The sequence below is a fragment of the Hakea prostrata genome, chromosome 7 (assembly GCF_041222555.1).
Source record: "Hakea prostrata isolate BN-2017 chromosome 7, UWA_Hpros_2, whole genome shotgun sequence".
Classification (NCBI taxonomy): Eukaryota; Viridiplantae; Streptophyta; class Magnoliopsida; order Proteales; family Proteaceae; genus Hakea; species Hakea prostrata.
Window position 1 is genome coordinate 64,751,507 of NC_142606.1, and position 25,216 is coordinate 64,776,722.

Below are 25,216 nucleotides of genomic sequence, written 5' to 3' on the forward strand. Positions count from 1 at the left end.
ACACTATAGGTTATGAGGAATCCTGTTAAATGGAGGATTTGTCGCCGACATATTTTTATGAATGAGAAATTGGAGAAGAAGTGGACTCGCATGGAGCTTTTTGCCTGTGCCAGGACTGTTTCTATTGAGTTGGGTTCCAATAAAGAACTAGTTTAGTGTAATTCCACTGCAAACTATTCTTTCATTTACTCTAATAATCATTTTGATCAACATTAGTTAACGGATAGTTGTAACCTTAATAATTCAGATTTTATAATTTCATAATTGAATTTATTCTTTTCTTGTCCTTTGATTTACTATATCATATGATTGTATGGATTTGTCACTGAACCGAGATCCTATAATATATCACCCCCACGGGTATTCAGGTATGACCAAATCAAGCTGGTGGGGTGTGACAACATATGTGGATGACCATAGGGTTAAGGAATGATAGTCCAAAAGACGGCTTCAGTGGCGTGGGGAATGACATTCCTAGGTGAAAATGATACGTAGACCAAAATGACACCAGACACAATGGAAAATATTTGGAACTCATGTAGTACGAGACCTAGTTGGCCTTGCATTGGGTTAGACTTATCCCTGACACATGCCAGTTCTCAACCAATGGTTGGTGAGAGAGTGGTGATCTAAGCCCCAACCACAATATGATGTCACTTGACCCAATTGCTGTGAAAAACCCAAAAGACGTGCTTGAGTGCCGTGAGGGAGAGTAACTAGACCTCCAGAGGAGGCTGGTGTTGCAACTTAACATGTGACGTCTACCATAGAGACTACGTTTGTTAGAGTCTAGGATTATATTTGCATCATCATCATCATACAATATAATCATATTATATATTTAAATGCATGTGACTGTTGCGCAATGTGCGATTGTGTTAACCTCACTAAGTTCTTTAGAATTCACTCCTTTTATGTATGTATTTTCTCTTAGACTTTATTGCAGGTTATGAGGACCCCATTCTCCTGGAGAGTCTACCGTCGATTGAGTGCTACGAGGGACCTGCGACAAAGGACACAGAGTTACATGGCAAGTCGTGTCCCTGTGCGGATTGATCCTATGGAGTCTAGTCCTTCTGAGATCATGGAGATATCGATGGAGAAAGTAGTCGCTTTAGTAGCCATCACTTTCATTCTTTATCATTTTATTAGGCAAGGACGCTACCTAGATTCTAGTCTTCTCTTCTATAATATTTAGACTTCCGCTATGAACAATTATTTCTTCTAAGCTCTAATGTTTGATTTGACTAACTTTAGATACTAACTTTGAATTTAAATTCATGGATGACTGCAATAACAAGTATTACTTAAACATTTGATACTTTATTTCCCTTTCTTGCTGTGATTATGCTATGTTGTATTATTGTTTTGGATTGTCTATGAACTTGATCCTGTAGTGTTATCACCTCCACAGGTATTCGGGTGAGTTCGGATCTGGCTGGGTGGGGTATGACACTAGTACATATATAAACATAATCCTTGGGCTTCTTTTGTCTTTGTGCTAGAGCCCACATTGGTTCTTTTCACTTCTTGGAACCATCGATGCAGTTCAAATTGATCATGAATATGCAAGCCAACATGCTTTTGCAAATGAACATTCAAACAACATGTGTATTATAGATTCAATTGAAAAGCCACATCTGTTGCTGACGGATCAATGGGTATGTTCCTTCTATGTAAAGTTGTTCTTTGTGTTGCTAATCCTCTAGGAGGTCAGAGTTCAAATCCTCTCAGGGCCAAGGGCAAAGCCCCACCTATATTAATTATATAAAAAGCTCCCCCTGAGGATGTAGTCGTGGTGCGCGCAAGCTGGCCCTGATGAACCTTGGATCCAAAAAAAAAAAAAAAAAAAAACCTCTAGTGATGGCCCTCCATACAAATTGCTTAACTTTAGGTAATGTTTTGGCTTGCCAAACAAATTTCCAATCCTGTGATGTTAGCATTTTCCAAGGAGGAATATGAGATGATGTGGTTGGTCCTATTGCATACACTCCTTTTGACTAGCAATAGTGGTACACTAATTTCGTTGTGAGCTTGCCATCTTTATTACTTGAATAGTGGTGACTTACTGTGAAACTAGGAACCTCAACAAATCTGGCGAAGACGTGTCGTATTAAAGAACTAGATCAAACTTTTACTTGAGAGCTTTAGAGGGCCTAATGATTCTTCAACCCATGGTTTAAAGTATCCTATGGTACAATAGTGATCAATATGTATTCATATAACATATAACCCATACAATATATATGGGCCCAAAATCCATATGCAAGGTGCGAAATCTCACTATAGTTTGCTACTTGGCGAATCAGTCGAACTGGTGAAATCTCACCCAAAAATCGCTAGATTTCAACCCCCATTTTGCGGGTATTTTTGGTCATTTTGAGCCCAAATTTAATGCTTAACCCAATTTAATGCCAATATGTGGTAAATTTGAATGATTTCCTATAAATTCTTCCATTTAAATTCTCCTGCCTAGTCACATTTAACATGTTACCTTCTAAGGCCTAAATCATTTGGACATAATTGAAATGATTACCCCTTCACCCTGAAGATTTTATTACAAAATCCCTTCATTATTTAAATTGTTTCCATAAATTATTTCATGTATATACTCTTCCCTAACCACATTTGGCATATTGACTTTTGAGGCCTAAATCACTAGAATATAATTGGTAAGATTGCCCATTAATTTTGAAGATTTTACTATAAAATGTCTTTCTAATTTGAATTATTTTCATAAATTATTTTATGTAGATTCTCCTCCTAATTACATTTAGCACATTACCTTTTGAGTCTTGAATCATTGGGACATAATGGTATAATTGTCCATTGATCCTAAAGATTTTGCTATAGAATAGTGAAAACCCTTAAAAATTGCAAGAAATAGCCTAAAAATCGCAAAAAAATGCAAAATATCAATATTTTACGATATATAGTGAGAAATATTGCCGATTTTCGGTGATATCTCGTAGATCTTGTTTGAATTCACCATGAACCGAAACCACCTAAATTCGGCGATATAGTGTACCTTGCTCATATGCCTCTAAAGCATATGGGAAAATTAAACTAGGGATGATGAAATCTCAAAATAATTGAGGAAGACACATCCATCTTCCTACAAAGGTGGAACACTTGAGAAGGTTTTGACTAGAAAGACACTTTTGTACAATGGAGATGAGGATATTACATATATCATCAGCAAAAATGAAACTCATGCTTCACTAAAAAGTATGCTGATTTTCGGTGATATCTCGAGATCTTGTTTGAATTCACCATGAACCGAAACCACCAAATCGGCGATATAGTGTACCTTGCTCATATGCCTCTAAAGCATATGGGAAAATTAAACTAGGGATGATGAAATCTCAAAATAATTGAGGAAGACACATCCACTTCCTACAAAGGTGGAACACTGAGAAGGTTGACTAGAAAGACACTTTGTACAATGGAGATGAGGATATACAATCATCGCAAAATGAAACCAGCCACAAAAGTAGCGATTTTCGGGATATCTCGTAGATCTTGTTTGAATTCACCATGAACCGAAACCACCTAAATTCGGCGATATAGGTACCTTGCTCATATGCCCTAAAGCATATGGGAAAATTAAACTAGGGATGATGAAATCTCAAAATAATTGAGGAAGACACATCCATCTTCCTACAAAGGTGGAACACTTGAGAAGGTTTTGACTAGAAAGACACTTTTGTACAACGGAGATGAGGATATTACATATATCATCAGCAAAAATGAAACTCATGCTTCACTAAAAAGTATGCCGATTTTCGGTGATATCTCGTAGATCTTGTTTGAATTCACCATGAACCGAAACCACCTAAATTCGGCGATATAGTGTACCTTGCTCATATGCCTCTAAAGCATATGGGAAAATTAAACTAGGGATGATGAAATCTCAAAATAATTGAGGAAGACACATCCATCTTCTTACAAAGGTGGAACACTTGAGAAGGTTTTGACTAGAAAGACACTTTTGTACAACGGAGATGAGGATATTACATATATCATCAGCAAAAATGAAACTCATGCTTCACTAAAAAGTATTGATTTAATTGAACAACCCGTATTTGCTAAATAAATTAAAACCTGAAAACGTCTCTTACATTGCGTTACTTTCAGCCATTGTCCTGCATTCATAGAGAAATGAATGGACGAGGACAAAGAAATGTACTAGTTCTCTCCCATCCCATGGCGCTCTTGTGATTTTTCGACGCGAGCGATTATTACAGCTTAACCACTTCGGTAGTTGGGTGAGTAAAAGAGAAAGCAAACGATCTACGCGTCTGCAAGACGCAATGGTTCCTCTGGCAGGAGTTGTTCGCATTTCTCCCGCTTATTTTGGCTCTTTTATCAGTTTGAATCGTGAAACAACGCTCTGCAGCTCTGCAATATCGTCTTTATCTAGACTTCGATTCTCTCCTTTCAGGCGATTTCTCCATGCTCGCCTTCAATCGAGTAAGTAACTACTCTGGAACAATTTTCTACTGTTGTGTGGCATTCTTTAATCGATAAAACCAATACCAATATATAGTTGATATTAAACAAAGTTAGATTCGAATCGCTGTTGGTTCTAAATTCGGAACCCATTTCGCTTTAGTTATTGATGTAATCTCATATTATGCCGGAATTGCATTGATGAAAGACAATTTCGATGACGTTTAACCTGTGTCTTATATTCGATTTATTGTTTCTTTTTATGGGGAATTAAGTTACCTTCCCGATGCTGGATAGGTTCTTATGATGGGAATATTGGGGCACAAACACCCAAGGAGAATTCTGAAATCATATTTTTGGGCACCGGAACTAGTGAAGGAATCCCGCGTGTGAGCTGTCTCACAGATCCTGCAAAAAAATGTCCGGTAAGATTTTAGAGTCTTTGTTTGTCATTTGGTTATTGCTAAACCCTCCTGTATGGTTGTTTCTTATGGGCATTTACATTTCACAGGTTTGCTTCAAAGCAACTGAACCTGGTAATAAGAACAGGAGACTTAACACAAGTATTCTTATCCGCTATTCTAATGCATCTGGAACACGTAACATTCTCATAGATACTGGCAAGTACGTAAACGGTGCTTCTTTGAGTATGTTTGGTTGTGATCACATGGATTGTACTACTTGGGGAGGTGTTGCTGGCATCTCGTGTATGATGTAACAGTACTTTGGTTCTTTAATGCTAGGCATATTTTTGAAGTTTTATCTTTGGTTATTTGCTATATTTTTCTCCCTTTTTGGTTTCTTGATGATGCCATAATTTTTAACTCCAGTTGTAATGATATGCGGGTACTAGTGTACAACAGGAGGTGGGAGTTTCATCTGGGTTGCTTTCAGAATAGAAATTTGTCATCTATTTTCATATTCTTCATCTTTATTAGATTTCTTTTTGTTTTCTCTTTTGATTTGATATCATCATCTTTGCACATACCGCTTATTCCCCCCTTCAATTTTTTGTTTTTCGTCTTGAGAACTCCTTGGAGGGGCATAGACTGATGGAAAAATAGCAGCACAACTAATCTTTCAATTATGAGTTATGTTCAATTCTATATTTTTTAATGTACTAATTTTGATGTAGTGTAGTATGCTGACTTTTCATGTAAATGTCTTAACTCATGATATTAATTTAATGGTTGAGAATTGTTCTTTGATCGGATTAATGGAGAAGTACTTTTAATCTGTTCCTTGGGAATATGCTCTACAATGAAGTGGTGGGGCTCAAAGGAAAAATTGAAGTTTATAATCAGAATATTTTATTAAGAAAATTTCTCACTAATCTAATCAGGACTCCACATAGGGTTTATATGTTTATGACTAAAAATAAACAAGATGTATTATAGTACTTGGCATTTCTTTTGCATTTTTTTATGTTTAGTTCCTAAGTACTTCACATTTCCCCCCTGGATAAATACCTCCCATTCAATCACTGCTGCTGTCCTCCATTGACTACCTTTTAATAGAGGTAAAAAATAATTTTCTATTCCTTTGCTGCAGGTTTTTCTACCACAGCGCTCTTAAATGGTTTCCTACTTATGGGTAAATTTTATCTCTTTCTCCTTGCCTCGCTATTTAATAGTGAGTATAAAGGTTAAAAAAGATGCCTTCATCATGTTTAGTAGTGAATAAATTTGCGGGTTAAACCTTTTTTGCTTTCTACCTGTCAAAAGATAAAAAATGTGAATGAGGGTTATGTGCAGTAGCAATTCCTAAGCAGTTGAAGAATTTGAATCTCTGGAAATTGAAAAAGGATTACTAGCAAGGAAAAGGGAAGAAAATCTCAATGAGATTACACTGGCAATGAGGGTTCTGCGTAGTGTTAAAACGCTATAATCTTTCCTTGGTGGGTTGGCAAAGTCGTGAGCAAACACCATGAGATAGGCGCAAGCTTATTTCACCATGAATGTTTCTTTACATGTCGGAAAGAAATACCTTTATATTACTGGTTTGGTTTTCTTGGAAACAAGGACGGCTGCCAGGATGGGGTGTAAGACGAGGTATGGGGGTGGTGGAGGATGGCAATTTCTGCTGCTGCAAGGGCTAGAGAACACCTGGCTTAAAGAATGGCAACTGCTGCTGGTGGAAGAGGGGGAACACTAGTGTTGGCGATGTGTTGCTGTAGGGGTTTGAGTTATAGGTGAGAAGGAGGAGGAGGAGAAAGAAGTAGAAGACGAGGGCAACTGGACAAGGGCATTGCTGTGGCTACACCTTATCAAGGGTGGAATGGTCATAGAAGTACTCAAAACCTGTCTTGTGTTAGCAGCTAATTTCTCAATATAATGGCAAGCATGTTTTTGTTTAAGTTTTGAAACTTTAGGTGGTGCGTCTGAAATTTCACAAACCTCCGGTGTCAATTCTGCCTTTCGATAATCTTTTGGCAGTCCAGGTGAAATTCTCCTTATTTAAAATACTCGGTGAACTGATTAAAAATAGAATACTCCTCACTACTTGGCTGCCAAGGAAAAACTGAAAATTCTTCTAGAGAAGATCTTTAGCTATTCCAAGAGAAATGGAAAGCAAATATATAGAACTAGGACAGAATCCTTCTAGAGTGTTCTATTACATGCAAAAATAGAAGTAACACAGTCTGAAACTCCTATGAGTAAGTCATTACATGGAATTAGGAGCTCAGGATATAGAAGCTAACTACTAAAATCTAATATGGGCCCTAAACCTCTAATAATTTAGCTTATATGAATTATTGGCCTTACAATGCCTGCGACATAGCTATTAAATTGATTTCTCAATACGAGCACATGCATTGACGATAGCAATTCAGTTCACTACGTGCTCGGGGTAGGTGATTCTCAGCCTCAGAGCACCCCTGGAGTGGAGAAGATTCATTTACTGCCAGTGAAGCGATCTTTCAACATATGATTTGCTGGATGACACAGGTTGAGCATCTGGATTGAGCCATGCTATGGAAGCACTGGCCTGGTTCATTTGATGACTCAACTGACACGACATAATGTTAGAAGTGTTAGTTGTTATATATTGAGGGCACGGTTCATATCATCTTTTACCTCACTAGAGAGGCATTATGTAATTTTTAGGATTTCTAAATTTAATCAAATAGGTGAATCAGGCATTCAGCCCATTCAAAATTTTACTCTCCTCAAACCCTTTTTATCTGTTCTATTCATATCCTTGGCTTGCTTCATCTTCTTCCTCAATCTCCTTACTTGTTGTCATAATTCTTGATTTATATTTTGGTATCAGAGCAGGATTGGATGTTGGATAAGCTCACTCTCTTTTCTTCCCTTTGCTTCGAAACCTCAAAAAAATAGAGGGTTCCATTAGAGCATACAATGTTGGTAATATACTACATAGATCACACTAGTGATCCATTGTCTTATTCAAAGTATGAACAGAAGGTTTGTTGTTCCTTTTTGAAGTAGTTTGAAGCACCAAAGAGGTTCCATAGCTCAACACAGGTATTTCCCTTGTTTTTGCGCTAACTGCTGGTTACTTGGTTAATTTCTCTCTCATCAGACCTGCAAATGAATGAAGCTTGTTGGACTAGCATCCCTGAGGATTGGTTCTATCTGTCCTGAGGCCTTGACCTATCCGCCCTGAGGCCTTGACCTATGCAAGAAGTGCATCAGGTTTTGGATCAGTTTCTTATCAGAATGCAGGTACTGCCAGTCTGCTATTTCTGTCTGATTTGTTCAAGTGCTGCATACATCATGTGTAAGGTTCTGCCCTATTTTGTGGTTGAGTGGGGGTATTCTCTTGTATGTTGGGTCTTCACTATGTCTAATCTTTCTCCTCTCACCTCCTTGCTCAAATGCAGGTGTATCTGAGCCAGATCCACCTGCTCCTCTCGCATGTTCATACTGCCTACATTTTCAAAGTGCAAGGACTGTTTACTGCAGCAAAAGCAACCTGCAAATTTCTCCATTCTGCCTGGGATTCTACCCCAAGGCTTTTCACTCTCTCATCCTCCTCTTCTGTAGGTTGTCTTTGCCACATAGCCTCATCAAACTCCCTTTGTTGTCATTCCCTCTCTGCCTTCTTCAATCTCCCTCTTTTCAAGTTGTTTATAAAAACACATGAAAAAATAGCATTTTAGTTGTGGAAGTCTATTTCTTACTTTACATTGTAGATTTATGAAGTTATTTATTAATGTTGTATGTCTGCCACTATATTATGTTGATTCATTATTTGTTTATTTGTTAAAATAAAAAATACAAATTTATAGACTAAAAATCACGGTGGCTTGTAGACATATTCCATTGCATCGTTTTTGAAATGAGAGAGCTCAGTATGGATTTTGCTATTCCATGGGTTTGGACATTATTTTTTTACAATATTTTCCGTTACCTGATTAAGTTAAAATAATCTACTTTGTACAAATGCTTATTCCATTCTGCATATGCTACATGATGTCATACAAATGCAATGCATGTATATTACATGATCACATTTTCAGTTTGTGACACGGCTCATACAATAAGCAAAGATAGTATCTGTAGATTTGTTTTTCTATCTCTAGTTGAAGTAAACATCCAGTGAAAACTGGGTATACGTTTAGAAATCAAGGGATACCTTGAAGAATATGTCTGTTACAAAGCACCAGCAGGGGTTATAGAGAATAGTTGGGGGAGGCAGGACATATTTTCTATGGTTGATTCTTGCTGAAAGGGCTTGATTTTCATTTCTTTCCTAGACCAGGGGACACATCTTGGTGCGGTGGGTGCTTGAGTTAATGGGCATCAGCTTGTCTGACTCATCTCTGAATATTATATGTTTAATTATTCATATCTTTCTTTATTATATATTAACTGTTGCACTTCTGTCAGGATAAGAAATATTGATGCGGTCGTCATTACCCATTCTCATGCTGATGCAATTGGAGGTCTCTAAGATGCACTGTCTAAACATTAATCAAGAATTAGTTGTGAATTTCATTCTCTTTTTTCTTCCCATCCCTGGCTGAATCATAAGCATTCCATTCTTAAATGTTTTCCTTCTTCAAAATACACAATTGAATTAAACAGGGAAGATGGATTTTCCCTGCAGGTCTTGATGATCTCCGTGATTGGACAAACAATGTTCAGAGATATATCCCAATTTTTGTACCTTTACGTGATTTTGAGGTATAAATTTGCATTTGTTCCTCATGTGAATTGCATACTTGGTATTGAAAATCATTAATGACTGTCAGTGTAAACCTTGAGTAGATCAGAAATGGGTTTTCCTTTTTGACCCATCATAGTATGAGCTTGATTTGAACTCACATGGAATTATTCTAAATGGCTGATTTTCCATTAGCAAATAAGTCAAAGTTTGGTGGTTTAGAAACCTCGAATATGTTTTAGTTTTTCATCTTAAAAATGAAAACCCTTGGTGGAAAATGTATAGGTTTCCAATTCCTATATGATTCAATAGCAATCTCTCATATAAGGAGGATTCTGTTCTAAGAGATACATGGAATCTTCATACTTTTCTACATTGTCTTCATCTTTACTGGTTAGTGCAATGGTCTTTATTCTCTGTAGTTGTCTAACTTGTGTTTATGTGCTGGTTATTCTTTAACGCCTCAGGGGTATGGCTCTTTAACATATATGTTTATGTTGCCCTTACTTACTAGTTTGAGCTTGTAGGTAAAAGCGGCACTGAGTTGGCTAACATGGTATCAGATCAGGGAGGTCGAGTGTTTGATTTATGCGTATGTGTCATGTTGATGGTGCCAAGATGGTCTGCACATTTGGGTGTTGAATGTTGATGTGTATACACATTAACATTGCCCTTTCCTACTAGTTTGAGTATTTAGGTGAAGCAGAAGCAAACAGAACTTTGGATTTGTTTGATAATGCTTTTAGTGTTTCTAATTCGAGAACCACCAAAAACACTTTTTATCTTTTTGCTCCAATCAACCATTTTATAGGTGTTCGATAAACCTGTTTGTTGAAACATTTCCATAACACAAAGGAATTGTTACTAACAACTACAAGATTACTGCCTAAATGCTGTCTAATTGTTTACAACCCTGCTAGTTGTCATAATTTCTCATCAAATTAGGAATAAAAAGTCTAAAATATCCTTGTCAATTTAGAATGGCTTATCTAATTGTTACAGTCTTCAGACCAAAAAGAAAAAATTTATTACACTCCAATTTTCATGTTGTGGTTCTCTGTCAAATAAGATGCAGACTCAATGGCTTTGTGACCTTTTTAAATCAGTTCTCCTGCAACCTTCATTCCTAGATCAATCTTCTGTTTGCAGTGATTCTTGTGAAATCTTCTGCTTTGTATGGCAAACCTGCTCTACTTAACGGATCATTTTGGCAGCCCTTGTGTTCAACTTCTGGTTTCGTTCCCAACAACCAATGTCAAAAATTTAGATTCCCCTGTCCTTTCATCTCATTCCCCTCCCTTCAGCAGTCCTTTAAACATCATCACAGCCCTTAATCTTCACTAAATTCCCAAAACCTGCACTTCGTCTTCAACCTCCAAATCCTAGAAACTCTAGGATTAATCAAACACTCATATCTCCCAAACCACCTCTCCAAACCGTAAACCTTTTAAGGATAACCTTCTTCTTTCTCCTATCTACCTTCGACCCCAACCCTAACCCTAGCCATCCACTAAGTCTCCTAGAAAACTTGGAAACCTAAACTAAGAAACCCTAGCCCAGGAATTAAGTCTGAATTTACAACTACGTTAAAACAGATTAATTCCTTCATTCTCCCACCTTTTCCAGCCTGGCCACCCTAGCTTCAGCCCCCCTAACCCTAGCTCCAAGGTTTGGAAGTCAAGGCTCCCTTAGCTGCAGGGTTATTTGAGCTTATACAGCTGCTGTCCATTAAGAAGTGACTGAGATTTGACCTAGAACAGAAGGGTTGAAACTCTGAAGTACTGCTGGTTCTCTAGAATAGGATCCTGTGGACTGGCCCTTGACTTGGGGTTATATCACCTGAAGGCAACAAGGACATAGCCACTGATGAGGCTAACAAAAAGGATGCAACAAAAATGGGAATCTTCCATTGAGACACGAACTGCAGGTTGATGATGTAATGCCAATGGTGAGGGAACCATAGTTCTAAATTTCATCTCGTCTTGCAGATCTAGACAGACGAGATACCAAGATCTCAGTGAGATCCCAGAAAAATATGGCACAGCTTTGTACCATGTTTTGACAGTCTGTTTTGGTGGGGTTTAACTGTTTTTGGATCTGATTTTCAGTGCACAGCCTAATTTGAGGCCAATAAATACAATGGCAATGTTTGTTTTTTACTTAACACAAACTGATCTTGATTCACTCATGCCCGGATGTATGCAGACAAAACTAGATTATGTATTTTCAAAATCTAAACAATAATATACTAGAAAAAAAATGAAACTTGCATTAAAATGCAAGAACAAATACCAAGAACTAGTCAATTATAATTCAAAAATAAAAAATTACAATTTATATTTTACAACCCCTTGAAAACTTCAAAATTTCACTGAGACTTCTGAAATCTCACTGGAATTTCTGAAAATTCGGCAAGATTTTGTTGAGATTCAGTCAACTGAAATTTTGTTCCATGGTGGGAACCTTGGTGCGATGATGGTAATCTGTGACTTAGTTTTCTTCCCGTCTTCATCCATCAATGTGAAGAAAGAATGTAGGCAAGCTAAAAAAATCTTTCGAAGTTCAGAGTAGTAAATATAGCTCCTGCATCCTTATAAAATTTCTCTACCATCTCTGTGGTTGCAGAGTTCACATTTCCAACTATAAAGGTTTATTTCTTCATCTTCTTTTTATTTAATTTTATAAATTCGTTGTGAAATGTTGGTTCTGTTTGGTTTCAGTTTATATGTTTTTTAGGAACTGATCACTGTAAATCATGGGGGAATTTTTGTGTCTTACCATGTATGAAATGATGACAAGCATATGGTAGAGAGTTGTTTTTCATGGGCTCTCCACCAGCATGGAGGAGAATAACGGTGCACACAGGTGCATCAACATGGATGATATTTTGGCATTCCATGAGGGTGAAGTGTTCATTTTTCTGTTGTTGTATCTGCGTGTGAAAGCCATGTTGGCAGACATTATTCTTTTTCCCAAAGTGGACATAGAAAATTGCATAATCTGTTTGTCCTGCTTGTTTGAAGGCATAGTTATCAGATGGAAAGTTTAGAACTACAAACTTGTCAGCGTGTTCCTTTTTCGCTTGATGCTTTTTGGCATGCACAGATCAACTTTTTGTGTTTTCATGGGTCATGCTAGCACAAATATCTTTAATTGTGATGAATGTCCTGACCAAAAAAAATTGTGATGAATCTTGAGCTCATCAATCAAAGAAAGATTAAGTAACATTGCAAATTTGCAATCACTACATAAAGCTCTATGAATTGTTGTTAGACTGATCTTTTTTTTTTGTGGCTATACTATTAGGTCATGAAGAAGACACATTATTATTTAGTGGATACAAGTGTCATCATACCTGGTGCTGCAGTCTCAGAGTTGCAATTTAACATCATAGATGAGGAACCATTCATTGTTCATGATCTTCAGGTGAGATATTTCTTAACTTCCCCCACGCCCACAACAGTGCAAATCAAGGAATGATTGAGATTGGCCTTAAGACCAAGATCTTGTGATATTTCAGTTTTCTGGCTGACTGAAATTGGCCTTGAGACCAAGATTTCCTACCACGCTATGAGTGCTTTCTACTTTTAGATTGCATATCTAAAATCCGTTAGCTCCCACTTCCAAACTTCCTAAGCTTGGTCTACAGTTTACGACAATAATATTCCCTTTCCAATCTGTGGTAACTACCTTCCTGCCTCCAAAGTTAGAGTTAGGAGACCAAGAGCCATATGCATGAATAGCAAAACAATTTTGAGTGAAAAGAATCAAAATGGGAACCTGTTGGAGAAGGACCAGGGTTGCCCCTTGCTTGCTGTTTCTCAAGATCCAGTGACATTATGACAAAGCTATTGGGAAAACAAATGACGTGAAGCAACAAGGGATAAGTAATGCATACCAAGAAGCATGGTAAAAAATTCGAGGGAAACTCAAGTTTCGATCGGGTGAAAATGGGAAACTTAGGTGGAAACTTGGGAAATTTCAAGGAAACCGAGCACTTTTCCGTACAAGTTTTGACATCAAGTTTCGACAGGTTTTAGAGAGTATTTTGGGGTGGGATCCTGTATTTAAGCTAATTAGAATATAAAGAATACATTTGTTGTATTTTGCTAAAAAAAATCAATGTAGATATGTCATTCAATGTATATAACATTAATTTAGAGTTGTTCAAAAAGTACATTATAAACTTAACTACTTAAGCACATAATATTCAATATATAATTTCTAACTTCAAAATAGTTGACAATAAAAGGAAAATACAATTTAGTGTTAAGAGGAGTGCCAAGAGTGGATTCATCTTGTGAGTTGAGTAGTACTATGGTTGTAACATCCTCTCCTTCAACCAACGAACATAGACATCCGATGACATTTTATGCCTATGGTTGTCAAGTTAATCGACAACTGTAACTTTATGAGTCTGATCATCAATATGCTTAAGATAACCAACCTGAGGGAATACGCACTTTGGATAGGGAAGTCCTAATGGAGGGGATATTTGTCGTGGTATTTGGGGAAACATGAAATAAACAAAAAAATTGAAAATTTGGGAAAGCTACAAAATTTACAGGAAAAAGTCCCAAGTTTCCACGAAATTTTTCAGGTTTCCACGAAATTTCCCAAGTTTCCACGAAATTTCCTAGGTTGAACCAAGTTTCGAGGTTTCGACAAGTTTCTTCGAGGTTTCGACAAGTTTCGACGAAATTTCGATAGTTTCTATCGAAACTGAGGACTTTTTTTCGGTCTTCATGAGTTTCGTTTTGTATTTTTCAAAATGGAAAATTTCAGTGGAAATTTCGCAAGTTTCGATGGAATTTTGTTCTATGCCAAGAAGGGTCCAATATTGTGGGCTTTCACATAGGGAAAATACAGCAACTGGAAGGAAGGTGCAGGGGGAATTGAATAAGAGAAAGAGGGAAGAAGAGTGCACATGCACATGGCCACATAGGCTCTCTAATCCATTAACTCAAAGTCTCAAACTCAATTCATATTGAAATCTCTGTACAACAATAAGGGATTACATCAGATTCATAGAGATAATTAATAGATCAGTCTAAAGTAAGACTAACACTCTAATTAAGACTCATCTCAAATAAGGAAACTAAAAGGTATTAGGAATCAAATATCCTACTCAGCACCACCTCAGCTGTCCTCATCCCTTTGTTAGAGAATGTTGTGCATTTTGAGAACCTTCTCTAGCAACTTCATTTGTGACAAGACATGCAAGCTAGTTTTTGGGGGCAGCTATTTCACTTATTTTGTGGGAATACAATCTCAGGAGATGGGCCTCCAATTTTAGGATTGAGGACTTGATTTGGAAAACCACCTATTTTGACGTTTCTTTTAGATCTCAGTCTCTGCCTCAAATCCACTATTTTGGACACCCTAAGGAGAAGCAGATTGTTGTATGCTCTAGTTGTATTCCCTCCCCCCTCAGCTAGTTTCTTAAATGAAGTAAAATTGAAACATCACTCATAAAATAATGTAAGTTCCCATAATTCTATTAGACCTAAGACTCAAACTGGGCATGGTTCATTTTAGTCTGGAAAACCGGTTTGGTTTGGGTCATTCCAAGGCTGTGTTCTGCATTATTGATAGGTCACTTAATGGCATTAATATTATATCAAGTCCTTTGTATTTTAATGAGACTAATTGGTTTTTTATTATATGCACAGATTAGAGCGTTTGGATATCAAGTCTAGAAAAAGAGTGAACTAGGTCACATTTTTAAATCAAATCAAAGAACCAAACCCTAATTAAGATGAAGGATTTGATTATGTCCAAAGCTGGAGATTTGATTTTGTCCAAATCTAGAGGATTTTCATAAAATGTCTCAATTCAATAAACAAAAATTTTGTTTTCTCTTGAAATCAAACATCTAAGGAGGAAGCTAAATTGGAAAGTGACTAAATTAGAAACCATTGCATTGGCAAAAAGGAGAATGGAAACAATTAAATAGGTGAAGAGGAAGAAAGGAAACAACTAAATTGGGAAGAATTGCATTGCTAAAAAGAACAATAGAAATGACAAAATTGGAAAGGATGCAGAATTGGCAAAAATCTCTATAAGAAGGACGGCGTTTTTGAAGATTTATGATATGACCATACAACAAGAGGAGGCTATAGTTCTAAGGAAGAGGGCATGGTGTTTTCTTTCATTTCTTTATTCTTCTTTCCCATGTCTAGCTAATTCCATCTTTTGATCCAGATTAATAGAAGTTTGATTTTCAACAATTGTGAGACCCTAGGTAATTAGTTTTGTTTAATTCTCAGGTATTTATACATTTTCCATGCATGTTCATTATGTTATTGGATTAATATTTAGACAAGAGGTCTATTATTTGATGATTAGTTCAATACTTAGTCAATTAGAATAGTTATTTATTATTCTAATATAAGTGACAATAACATCCTCGAATGAGTAATCAATGCCCTAGAGAGTTTGCTATGAGAATGTATGTCCTAGTTTAAATAAACAAGGCTTTTTCAGGTTTATTGACTAGGGATTGGGTATTTAATATTTGATGCAATTAATAGGCATAACCATGGTGGGAGATCTCGCGAGATATTTCATTTTTTCACATTGGCGAGACGAGATGGAGGTTGAGATATGCGAGTTGGGATATCTTGCCATATCTCGCCATATCTCGCTATATATCGCCATATCTCGCTATATCTCGCCCTGGATCTTGTTGAAACTCTTAATTTTTGCCTTTTTTTTTGTGGATTTTGGCTGAATTTTCACTTGCAACTACTCTTAGCACATCCACAACAAGGAAGATCAATCATTCTCTACTTGTCTTATGAATTTATGATTTAATGACTTATATAGAACTTCTAATGGTTGTATAATTCATGGTGGGAGATCTCGCTCTCGAGCGAGATCTCGCTACCATGAAAAACCGAGATCTCGACCATCTCGGCGAGATCTCGGTCGAGATGTGCCATTTTTTGGGCGTCAACTCGGTAGCCCATCTCGGTGGGTTTTAAGGTCCCAGTTAGGCTAAAACTTGGTTTTTAGCCTATTTGATGCCTTTTGAACACACTAGTGGCCTTGGATTTGTGAGAAAACAGCCCTAAGTATGATTTCTAAGCCTACCCATATTGTGAAACCGAAATGCTGTAGGATTAGAGAATGCAAGGTTATATAACATATAATATAAAACCATTAATGCTGTAGGATTAGAGAATGCAAGGTTATATAACATGTAATATAAAACCTTAAGGCATATAAATGAAAATCATGTGTATCAAATACATCAAATAACTTAAATGTCATCAAGATAACATTCATATGAGTATTACAATCTTAACTTTCAAGAATAGAATGATAAAAGTATACAACCGTTAGAAGTTTTATATAAGTCATTAATGCATAAGTTCATAAGACAAGTAGAGGATGATTGAGTTTTCTTTGATGTTGTAGATGTGCTAAGAGTAGTTGCAAGTGAAACTTTGGCTGAAATCTACAAAAAATTTGGTAAAAATTGAGAGTTCTAGCGAGATATGGCGAGATTTGGGGCGAGATATGGCGAGATATGGCGAGATATGGCGAGATATGGCGAGATATAGCGAGATATGGCGAGATATGGCGAGATCTCGAGCGAGATATCCCATCTCGCAGATCTCGCCCTTGATCTCGTCTCGGTTTATGAAGAAACCGAGATATCTCGCGAGATCTCCCACCATGGTATAATTATTTTATTCTTGAAAATTGAGATTGTGATACTCATATGGATGGAATTTTGATAAAATTTAAATTAATTAATGCATTTGATATTCTTACTTTTCATTTATATGCTTTAAAGGTTCTATATTACATGTTGTATAACATTGCATTCCGTAATCCTACTACATTTCGGTTTCACACTAGGGGTAGACTTAGAAATCATACATAGGGTTGTTTTTGACAAATCCAAGGCCACCAACGTGTTCAAAAGACCTTAAATAAGCTAAATACCAAGTTTCAACCCAATTGGGACCCTAAAACCCACCGAGATGGGCCACTGAGTTGACGCCAAAAAATTGTATATCTCGACCGAGATCTCACCGAGATGGTCGAGATCTCTCTTTTTCAAGGTGGCGAGATCTCTCTCGAGAGTGAGATCTTCTACCATGGGCATAACTCAAAGGATAGATTCGAAGGTTATGTTTATTGATTAGGGAAATAACTCAAATGACAGATTCAAAGGTTATCGAATAAGTAGGAAAAGATTGGTTGTTAGAGGACTGATCATCAATGACCACAACCAATCTACCCAAAATTAAAGTTTTTGTCTTTGAGTCAATGATCAATTGAGGGAATTAATACTGAAATTAAATCTTGATTGAAATTTTTTAGTATTTTGACTTTCTTATTAATTATTGCATCCATTTTCATCTTTGTGGATTCGACCCTACTCGCTACTATTATAAATTTAGTTGAAAGAAGTATTAATATTATAGATTCAGTTGAGAGAAGGATTAACTGATTAATCCTTTTCTCAACTGAATCTATAATAGCAGTGAGTAGAGTCGAATCCACAGAGATGAGTGAAGATTTATTCCTTGATAAAAATTGGGGGGTTTTGAATCGAGAAACTAAAGAATAAATAAGACAAACAATGGATGCTATAATTAATAAGAAAATCAGAATAATAAAAACTTCCAATTAAGACTTAATTTTAGTATTGATTCTCTCAATTGATCATTGACTTAAAAGACAAAAACTTTAATTTAGGTAGATTGGTTATGGTCATAGAGGATCAGTCCTCTAACAACCAATCTTTCCCTACTTCTTCAATAACATTTGGATCCATCATTTGAGTTATTTCCCTAATCAATAAACATAACCTTCGGACTCCTTCCTTCTTACAGAGCTTTCCTACTAATTCTGCATCATTTCCATTGTTCTCTTTAGCAATGCAATTCTTCCCAATTCAGTTGTTTCCTTTCTTCCTCTTTGCCTATTTGATTGTTTCCATTCTCCTTCTTGCCAATGCAATGGTTTCTAATTTAGTCAGTTTCCAATTCAGCTTCTTCCTTAGATGTTTGATTGCAAGATAGAACAAAATCTTTGTTTGTTGAATTGAGACATTTATGAAAATCCTCCAGATTTGGACAAAATCAAATCTCCAACTTTAGACATAATCAAATCCTCCATCTTAATTTGGGTTTGGTTCTTTGATTTGATTTAAAAATGTGGCTTGGTTCACTCTTTTTCTAGACTTGATATCCAAACGCTCTAATATATCCATATAATAAAAATCCAAATAAAAAACCAATTAGTCTCATTAAAATACAAAGAATTTTTTATAGTATTAATGCCATTAAGCGACCTATCAATTATTATGTTTTGCAATATTATGATCCCAGATTTGCCATTGAAAGGAATCTGTTGAATAGTAGCAATGCTTGGATCAGGAAATAGGCGCATAGAAGTGAAAATGTGGGAAACAGAGTCCTTGATAAAAATGCCTTATACAGCCCTAGAGTCTAATCTGAAGGGGGATGCTATCTGGCAAACATCACATGTAAACAGTATCTGAACTGCATTTTCCTCAACTTTCTACCAAAGCGGTGTAAGGGGATAAAGGTGAATTTGGTTATGTTCCTGTGAAATAAACACGTAATAACTGCTAAAATGTTAAGAGTATGCTTGCTAAGGAAGTGATGATGCTCAGTTGATAAAGGTAGTGAGCACAAAGTTAGACCAAACTTTTCCAATTGATGGACCAGGATGCCCATAACAGGGATTTAACAACATTGGTCTGGCTAAAAAACCAAAGGCATATTTAACCGTTTTAATCCATTGTTCTTTAAAGTTCTTGGGAATTTTGTCAAAGGAAATCTGGTGATGGCATTCACCTCTAGTAGAAAATTACAGCCCAAGGCTGCTGTGTCTACTACTCTGAATTGTGGCAATTCAGATCTGTAATCCACTTAACTTCTCCTACTGGTGGACTAGAGGCCTTGCCACAAGAAAAAGAGGGTGTCCAGGCATCCTTAATGTGTAAAAAACTATGACCAGACCTCACTTTACATCTATTCCTGCTAACAAGTGAGTGTATCCCTTTTAAGAGATTATGTGAAGCCAAGTGCTGCTTTTGGGTAGGAGAACAATTTAGCAGGTTATGATGAGAAAAACACTTGTCTTTAAGAATCTTGGCTCGAAAGGCATCTTTGTAATGAATAAGCCTCCAGCATTACGTTGCCAAAGGTGCTTAATCGAATCTCTAAGTCTCAAAACCCTAGCCTGTCATCTTTCTTGCTAAAAGGTGCTCCCATTCAGACCAGAAAACACCTTTGGTTGCACTATCCTTCCACCAAATCTATTTATAGCTTGATTAAGAAGATGATGGACAGATTTCTGTAAAGCAAAGATTGACATAAGGTATGAAAGGTATCTAATGATTTAGTTGGTACTTCCTTTGTAGCATTCAGGAGCAGATTCCCTTTCTAACAGTCCAATTTAGCATTCACATTGCTACTAATGTCCGAGAAGACCAACCTATTGAATTTGCCAAAAGTCCATGGTTATTGCCAAGATATATGCTATGTCTTGAGACTGACTTAGCCCCCAAAAGCGGTGCTTATTTCAGATTTAGAACTAACTCGGGGACTAAAAGTGATGCTAGATTTCTCAATATTTCAAACTCGTGATCAGAGAACTTACAAAAATTCCTAATTAATTGAATCATCCCTTTGCTTGATTGATGGAAAAAGAGAGGGCTTTCTGACCACAGTCCTATCTGGTAAACATTATGGAACACTAATGTGAACACATATTGATTCCCCTGGCCGAACCCTAAAGTGGCCCCTAGGCCCACCCAAGCAAATTGGCTGAACCTTATTAGAGGGGTATTTTGGGTATTCTAGACCCCATTTTACTGCTAGAGTCCCAGTCCATTTTAAATTCCTTTATTTGAGTTGTGATTGAGTTGGTTAAGTTGTAGATAAGATAAGATACTTTTACAAGAAGGTTTCCTATCTTTTAAGAGTTTGTTTTTTATTGGAATTTGTCTTTAATAGTTGTTGTGATTTACTTAGGTAAGGAGTCTTTTTCTAAAGAGGACTCTTATAGATAAATCAATCTTTGATTTCAAGAAGAATTCTTTTATTAGGTGGTTGTAATTGTAAAAGAGTACCCTAACTTATAAGGTAAATCCTAGTTAAGTTGGTCTCTAAGTCTTAGTTGAGTCTCCCAGTTTGAGTTAAGTTCTCTCTTTCTCTTGTAAAGGCAATAAATAAGCCTCGTTACTCATTGTTATATTTAAGTCTGTTTATTGAATAAATTGAGTTTGAGTTAAGGATCATGGTTCCTTGTTGAGGGGCCATGATTGATTAATAAAGAGTTTGTTCAAGGATTAGCAACTATTCTAATTCTCCAGCAGCCATTAATCATCACCGCAGCCTCTACCAAGTAACAACCCAGCCCCTTCCCCTCTCTTCCCTACCTACACAAGGATCCCCCTTACCCCCACGGCAACCCTAACTCCTCCCCTGCCCCTCCCCTGTTCTGTGCACCCCTATAACCCCCTCCCTTTGCTGCCATAACACAGCAGCAGCTCCTCCACCCCCTGCAGCACCGCTTAGCCCCTGACCCTCATCCCTACGACCCTTCCCAGCCTATCACCACTTCCCCTAGCACATGCAAGCTTCCCCACTCCTTCCCAACAGCAGCACTAAACCACCACTCGCTGCAGTTCCCTATTCCCTGGCTTCTTCTCCCTATATGATTGCACCAAGTTAGTTTCCTTAATAAACCCTATTTCCCTAGGTCTGACAAATTCCTGGACTTCATCTTCTTCATCAAAAATTTTCTGCTTTTCTTCAACATCTTGACCTAAACCTGGTTCACCCTAGACCCTCCCCTACACTCTAAAACCATTAGAACAAGTTCTGAAAGTACAAAACAGCAGTGACAATCCATCCTCCAACCTGGCCGAAACCCTAAAACCCTATTTTTCAATCCCTTTGTGTTAAATTCAGAGCTGAAATTTATGTTACAGCATGGTTTTAAGTGCTACGGAACCACCCTACACAACCTAGAATAATCCTTCTCTTTGCTGGAAGATTCTGGGCAGCCCTTAGTTTTAGGGAAAATTCTCAAAAACCCTAGCTAAAACTGGGTTAACATAAATACAATTCGGGGCCTAAAAGTTACAAAAATTTCTAGGTGTGGACCTCCAAAACAAGATTATTAGAAGTAATCAGGAAAGGTTGGAGCAAACAGGTGACAGCAAGGAACCCACTACTTGGGTTTGGGACCAGGCTGAGAAATGTCAAGATGGAACTGGAGTGGAACAAGTTGGTGGTGGTGATATCCAAATTGCAGTAAAAGAAACTGAAGTTGAACTGGAGGCCTACCGGAAGCTGATTAGTGCAACATCACTCGATGAGAATTTGATTTGCATGGAGAAGGATGCTGAGAGTGCATTGTTGGAGGCACTTCAGATGGAGGAAATATTCTTGCAGGAAATATCCAGGGTCTTGTGGTCACAACTTGGGGGTGGGAACAACAGTTTTTCCACAAGCCTTGAATAACAGATATAGTAGAAAATCATATTTTGAAGATCAAGATTCTGGAGGTGAAGTGCTGGAGAAGCTGGACGAATTAAAGAAGGTAGCTGTCCATATAACAATGGCTGGAGGAGGAAAAAGTGAAAGGAGTGGTGATGGCTATGAGGAAGGGGAATGCTCCAGGGTCTAATTGATTTGGAGCATGTTTATCAGCATTTATGGGAGGTCATAGGGGATGAGTTAACGGCAGAATCCTATGGTTATTTTGGAATTCAATTATGCCCAATTAACCAAATGCCACTTTCATTACCTTGATCCTAAGAATGGGATTATAGAGACATTTGCTGGATAGAGGCCAATTGCTCTGTCTAATCCTATCTTAGCTATCTATAAGATTATAACAAAGATCATCACAAATAGATTGAGCTAGGTGATTAGGGATGGGGTAAGCGTCAATCAACTAGCCTTTATAAAAGAAGATTCATTGTTAATGATATTTTTTTCTTGGCCACATTTTAGTTGGTTCTCTTAAAGATATTGGAAAACTGGCCCTCAGTCGATTGAGGCTACATCATGGTGCTTAAAATCCAGGGTTTCAGTCAAGTAGAATATTCCTCATACTCTTCAACAAGCCAACCACCATTGAAACATGGTTAGAGCTTACCCCCAATCACCTACCCTTCTCTAAATCCTTTTTTTTTTTAAATATATTTATGGTAATGAAAGCCATTGATTCCCAAGGGTTTGACTTACCATTTCATTCCTTATGACAGCAATAGATATCCCTATTCGAACTCCATCCTTGGCAGTGCTCACAGGATAGCAGCATCACAAGGGAAATCGAGCCGAGTAATAGGTGGTGTGAGACAGAGGAGGGATACAAAACTTCGGCTCTAGGCAAAATTTGCCCTTCTAAGAAAATCTTCACGCAATCTGATCTTGGGACCTACAGATTTTTCCCCCCTTTCTTTCTTTCTAATAGGTGGGGTGGGTAGGAGTTTTGAACTCTAAGACTTCCTGGTGAGCATGGGCTTTAGGAGCACCACAGTTCAACTGTACTAGGCAGTGTTAGGCAGTACAGGATCTTTCACCAGGGAAGCATAAGAAGCTGCTACACCATTCATGTGACTGTGTTTTGACTTCTTTCTCTTCATGGTTTTATAACAATGAAAAAAATCAAGAGTAAAAGTCCAAACAACTTGGTCTCATGTTATCAGGGATAAATTGACATGCTTAGTTATTATCAAATTACACTCTTCATTTAGTCCAACTGCAACATGCATGAGACAACTAGAGTTTTTTATACTTGACAGATGGAATCCTAAGCAGTATTTGAATCAACTTTATACTACTACGTCTGATAATGGGTTAATGACTACTTTTATGTACTGAATAACCTGATTTTATTGTGGTTGAAAATTAACTTGCATTCACATTCATTTCTTATTCTGCTTCAGATTACTCCTTTACCAGTGTGGCATGGACGTGGTTATCGATCACTTGGTTATCGTTTTGGCAATGTTTGTTACATTAGGTATGACTCTCATTAACTTATGCATGACATGGTTAGTTTTCATGAAGATCCTGATTATTTTTATTGGCAGTGACGCTAGTGAGATACCTGAAGAAACGTATGAACTTCTCAAGGACTGTGAAATCCTGGTTTTGGTGCTATATTTCTTCCTCTCTTGCCCATTATAGTACGTATAGCATATTTGTGGACTTCATATTTCTTACGTGCTTGTTGTGTAATTTCTTCAGGATGCTCTACGGCCAGACCGATCGTCTGCAACACATTTTGGACTACCCAGGGTAAAGCTCTAAATTTGTTGTTTTTGGGGACAAAATGAAGCAGCTCAGCTGAGTTCCCTTCTAAGGAAACTTAGGCTCTCTATATTCTGCCATGTGCAGGTCAAGTGATCAATCCAAACCATTGAATGGGTCTGAGTGCCAAATTTTGGGCCCAACTCACAAAGGCCTGGCATGTATTGCATTACTTCTGTTGATTTTTTTCGACAGTCCAGGATTATCCAGCCATGACTAGATTTTAACATCTAACCCTCTTGGTGTGGATGTGTGGCAGGGCCCCAAAATTGACAAATGAGCAGGGGAGTATGGGCCCTACCTGGGAGAAATTTGAGCCTAACTGACCTGCCACATAGCAGAAAATCATACCTAAATTGCCTTCAGAGGCAAATCTTCCAAACTGCATGTGCCTTCTCATTTTCTGGTACATCTTTTTTTTTTCCCCTCCCCCTCCTTTGTCTAACTTGTTGTGGATTGGGGTGGAGTGCTTTGAGTACCGAATCTGATAGTCGATGATTACAGTTTAATTTCAAATGTTAATTTCATGTGTATAACCTGTCAGGCTTTAGAGGAAGTTCGTAAAATTCGGCCAAAGAGAACAGTTTTCACAGGTATGATCAGGCTTCCCTTCTAAGCATGGCATATGATTTCTTTGCAAATTATTTAAGCTAGCAGCATTACCTTTGACTTTCTTTTCATTGTTAATATAATGGCTAACATTACCTGAAGGATCAAAACTGAAACTACTTTCATTTATTTGAAGGAATGATGCATCTAATGGATCATGAAAAGGTTTCTGAAGATCTTGAAAAGTTAATGGAAACAGAAGGCCTGGATGTTCAACTAAGCTATGATGGTCTTTGCATTCCGGTAGCACTTTAGGGTTCACCTATCCTATTAATCTTTGATTTGATTTACTTCCCAATAAGACGCATCATTTGGTGAGTCCGAAAATCACAACAGTTTAACCACACTTTAGAGATCTTGAGTAATATGAAGTTTTGGCTGAGTTGGTCCTTCATTTCATATATATATATTTTGGGCAAATTGACATTTACAAAATAAGATTACTGCTACTTTGAAAACTTATGATTGTCCAAGTTCCATCATTCTAATTGCTAACTAGTTGTTTTCTTCCTTGACTGTTTATCTGTAGCTGGTTCAATGGCAAAAAGTTTCATGAGAAAGGTTAGTTGCTCTAGTTTATCACAATGAAAGGAGGTCTGCAGAAATGAGGCTGTATTCCATTTATTTTTCCAATAATTACTTGAAAAGGAATTTTCTCCCCCACCCCTCCTCTCACTCTCTCTCTTTCTCAAGTTCCCTTT

At 37.3% G+C, this 25,216-nt stretch overlaps 1 protein-coding gene across 3 annotated transcripts; it reads left to right on the top strand.

The window, feature by feature from the left end:
* The first annotated feature begins 4,120 nt into the window (after window positions 1–4,120).
* Window positions 4,121–25,216, top strand: LOC149011698 (Metallo-hydrolase/oxidoreductase superfamily protein). 3 transcript variants are annotated; one of them, XR_016174405.1, is made up of 13 exons: window positions 4,121–4,473; window positions 4,750–4,877; window positions 4,964–5,076; window positions 6,004–6,045; window positions 9,309–9,364; window positions 9,529–9,605; window positions 12,892–13,011; window positions 23,540–23,616; window positions 23,687–23,750; window positions 23,844–23,894; window positions 24,451–24,499; window positions 24,652–24,829; window positions 25,045–25,216. XR_016174405.1 is itself a non-coding variant. In XM_089161280.1 (12 exons), the coding sequence occupies exons 1-12, from the start codon at window positions 4,314–4,316 to the stop codon at window positions 24,768–24,770; spliced, it is 1,056 nt and encodes a 351-aa protein (XP_089017406.1). In that variant the 5' UTR covers window positions 4,121–4,313; the 3' UTR covers window positions 24,771–25,026. The 3 variants fall into 3 exon arrangements, 2 of the variants coding, with proteins under 2 accessions (XP_089017406.1, XP_089017407.1); XM_089161280.1 differs by lacking the exon at window positions 25,045–25,216 and having other exon boundaries at window positions 24,652–25,026; XM_089161281.1 differs by lacking the exons at window positions 24,451–24,499; window positions 24,652–24,829; window positions 25,045–25,216 and adding an exon at window positions 23,994–24,370.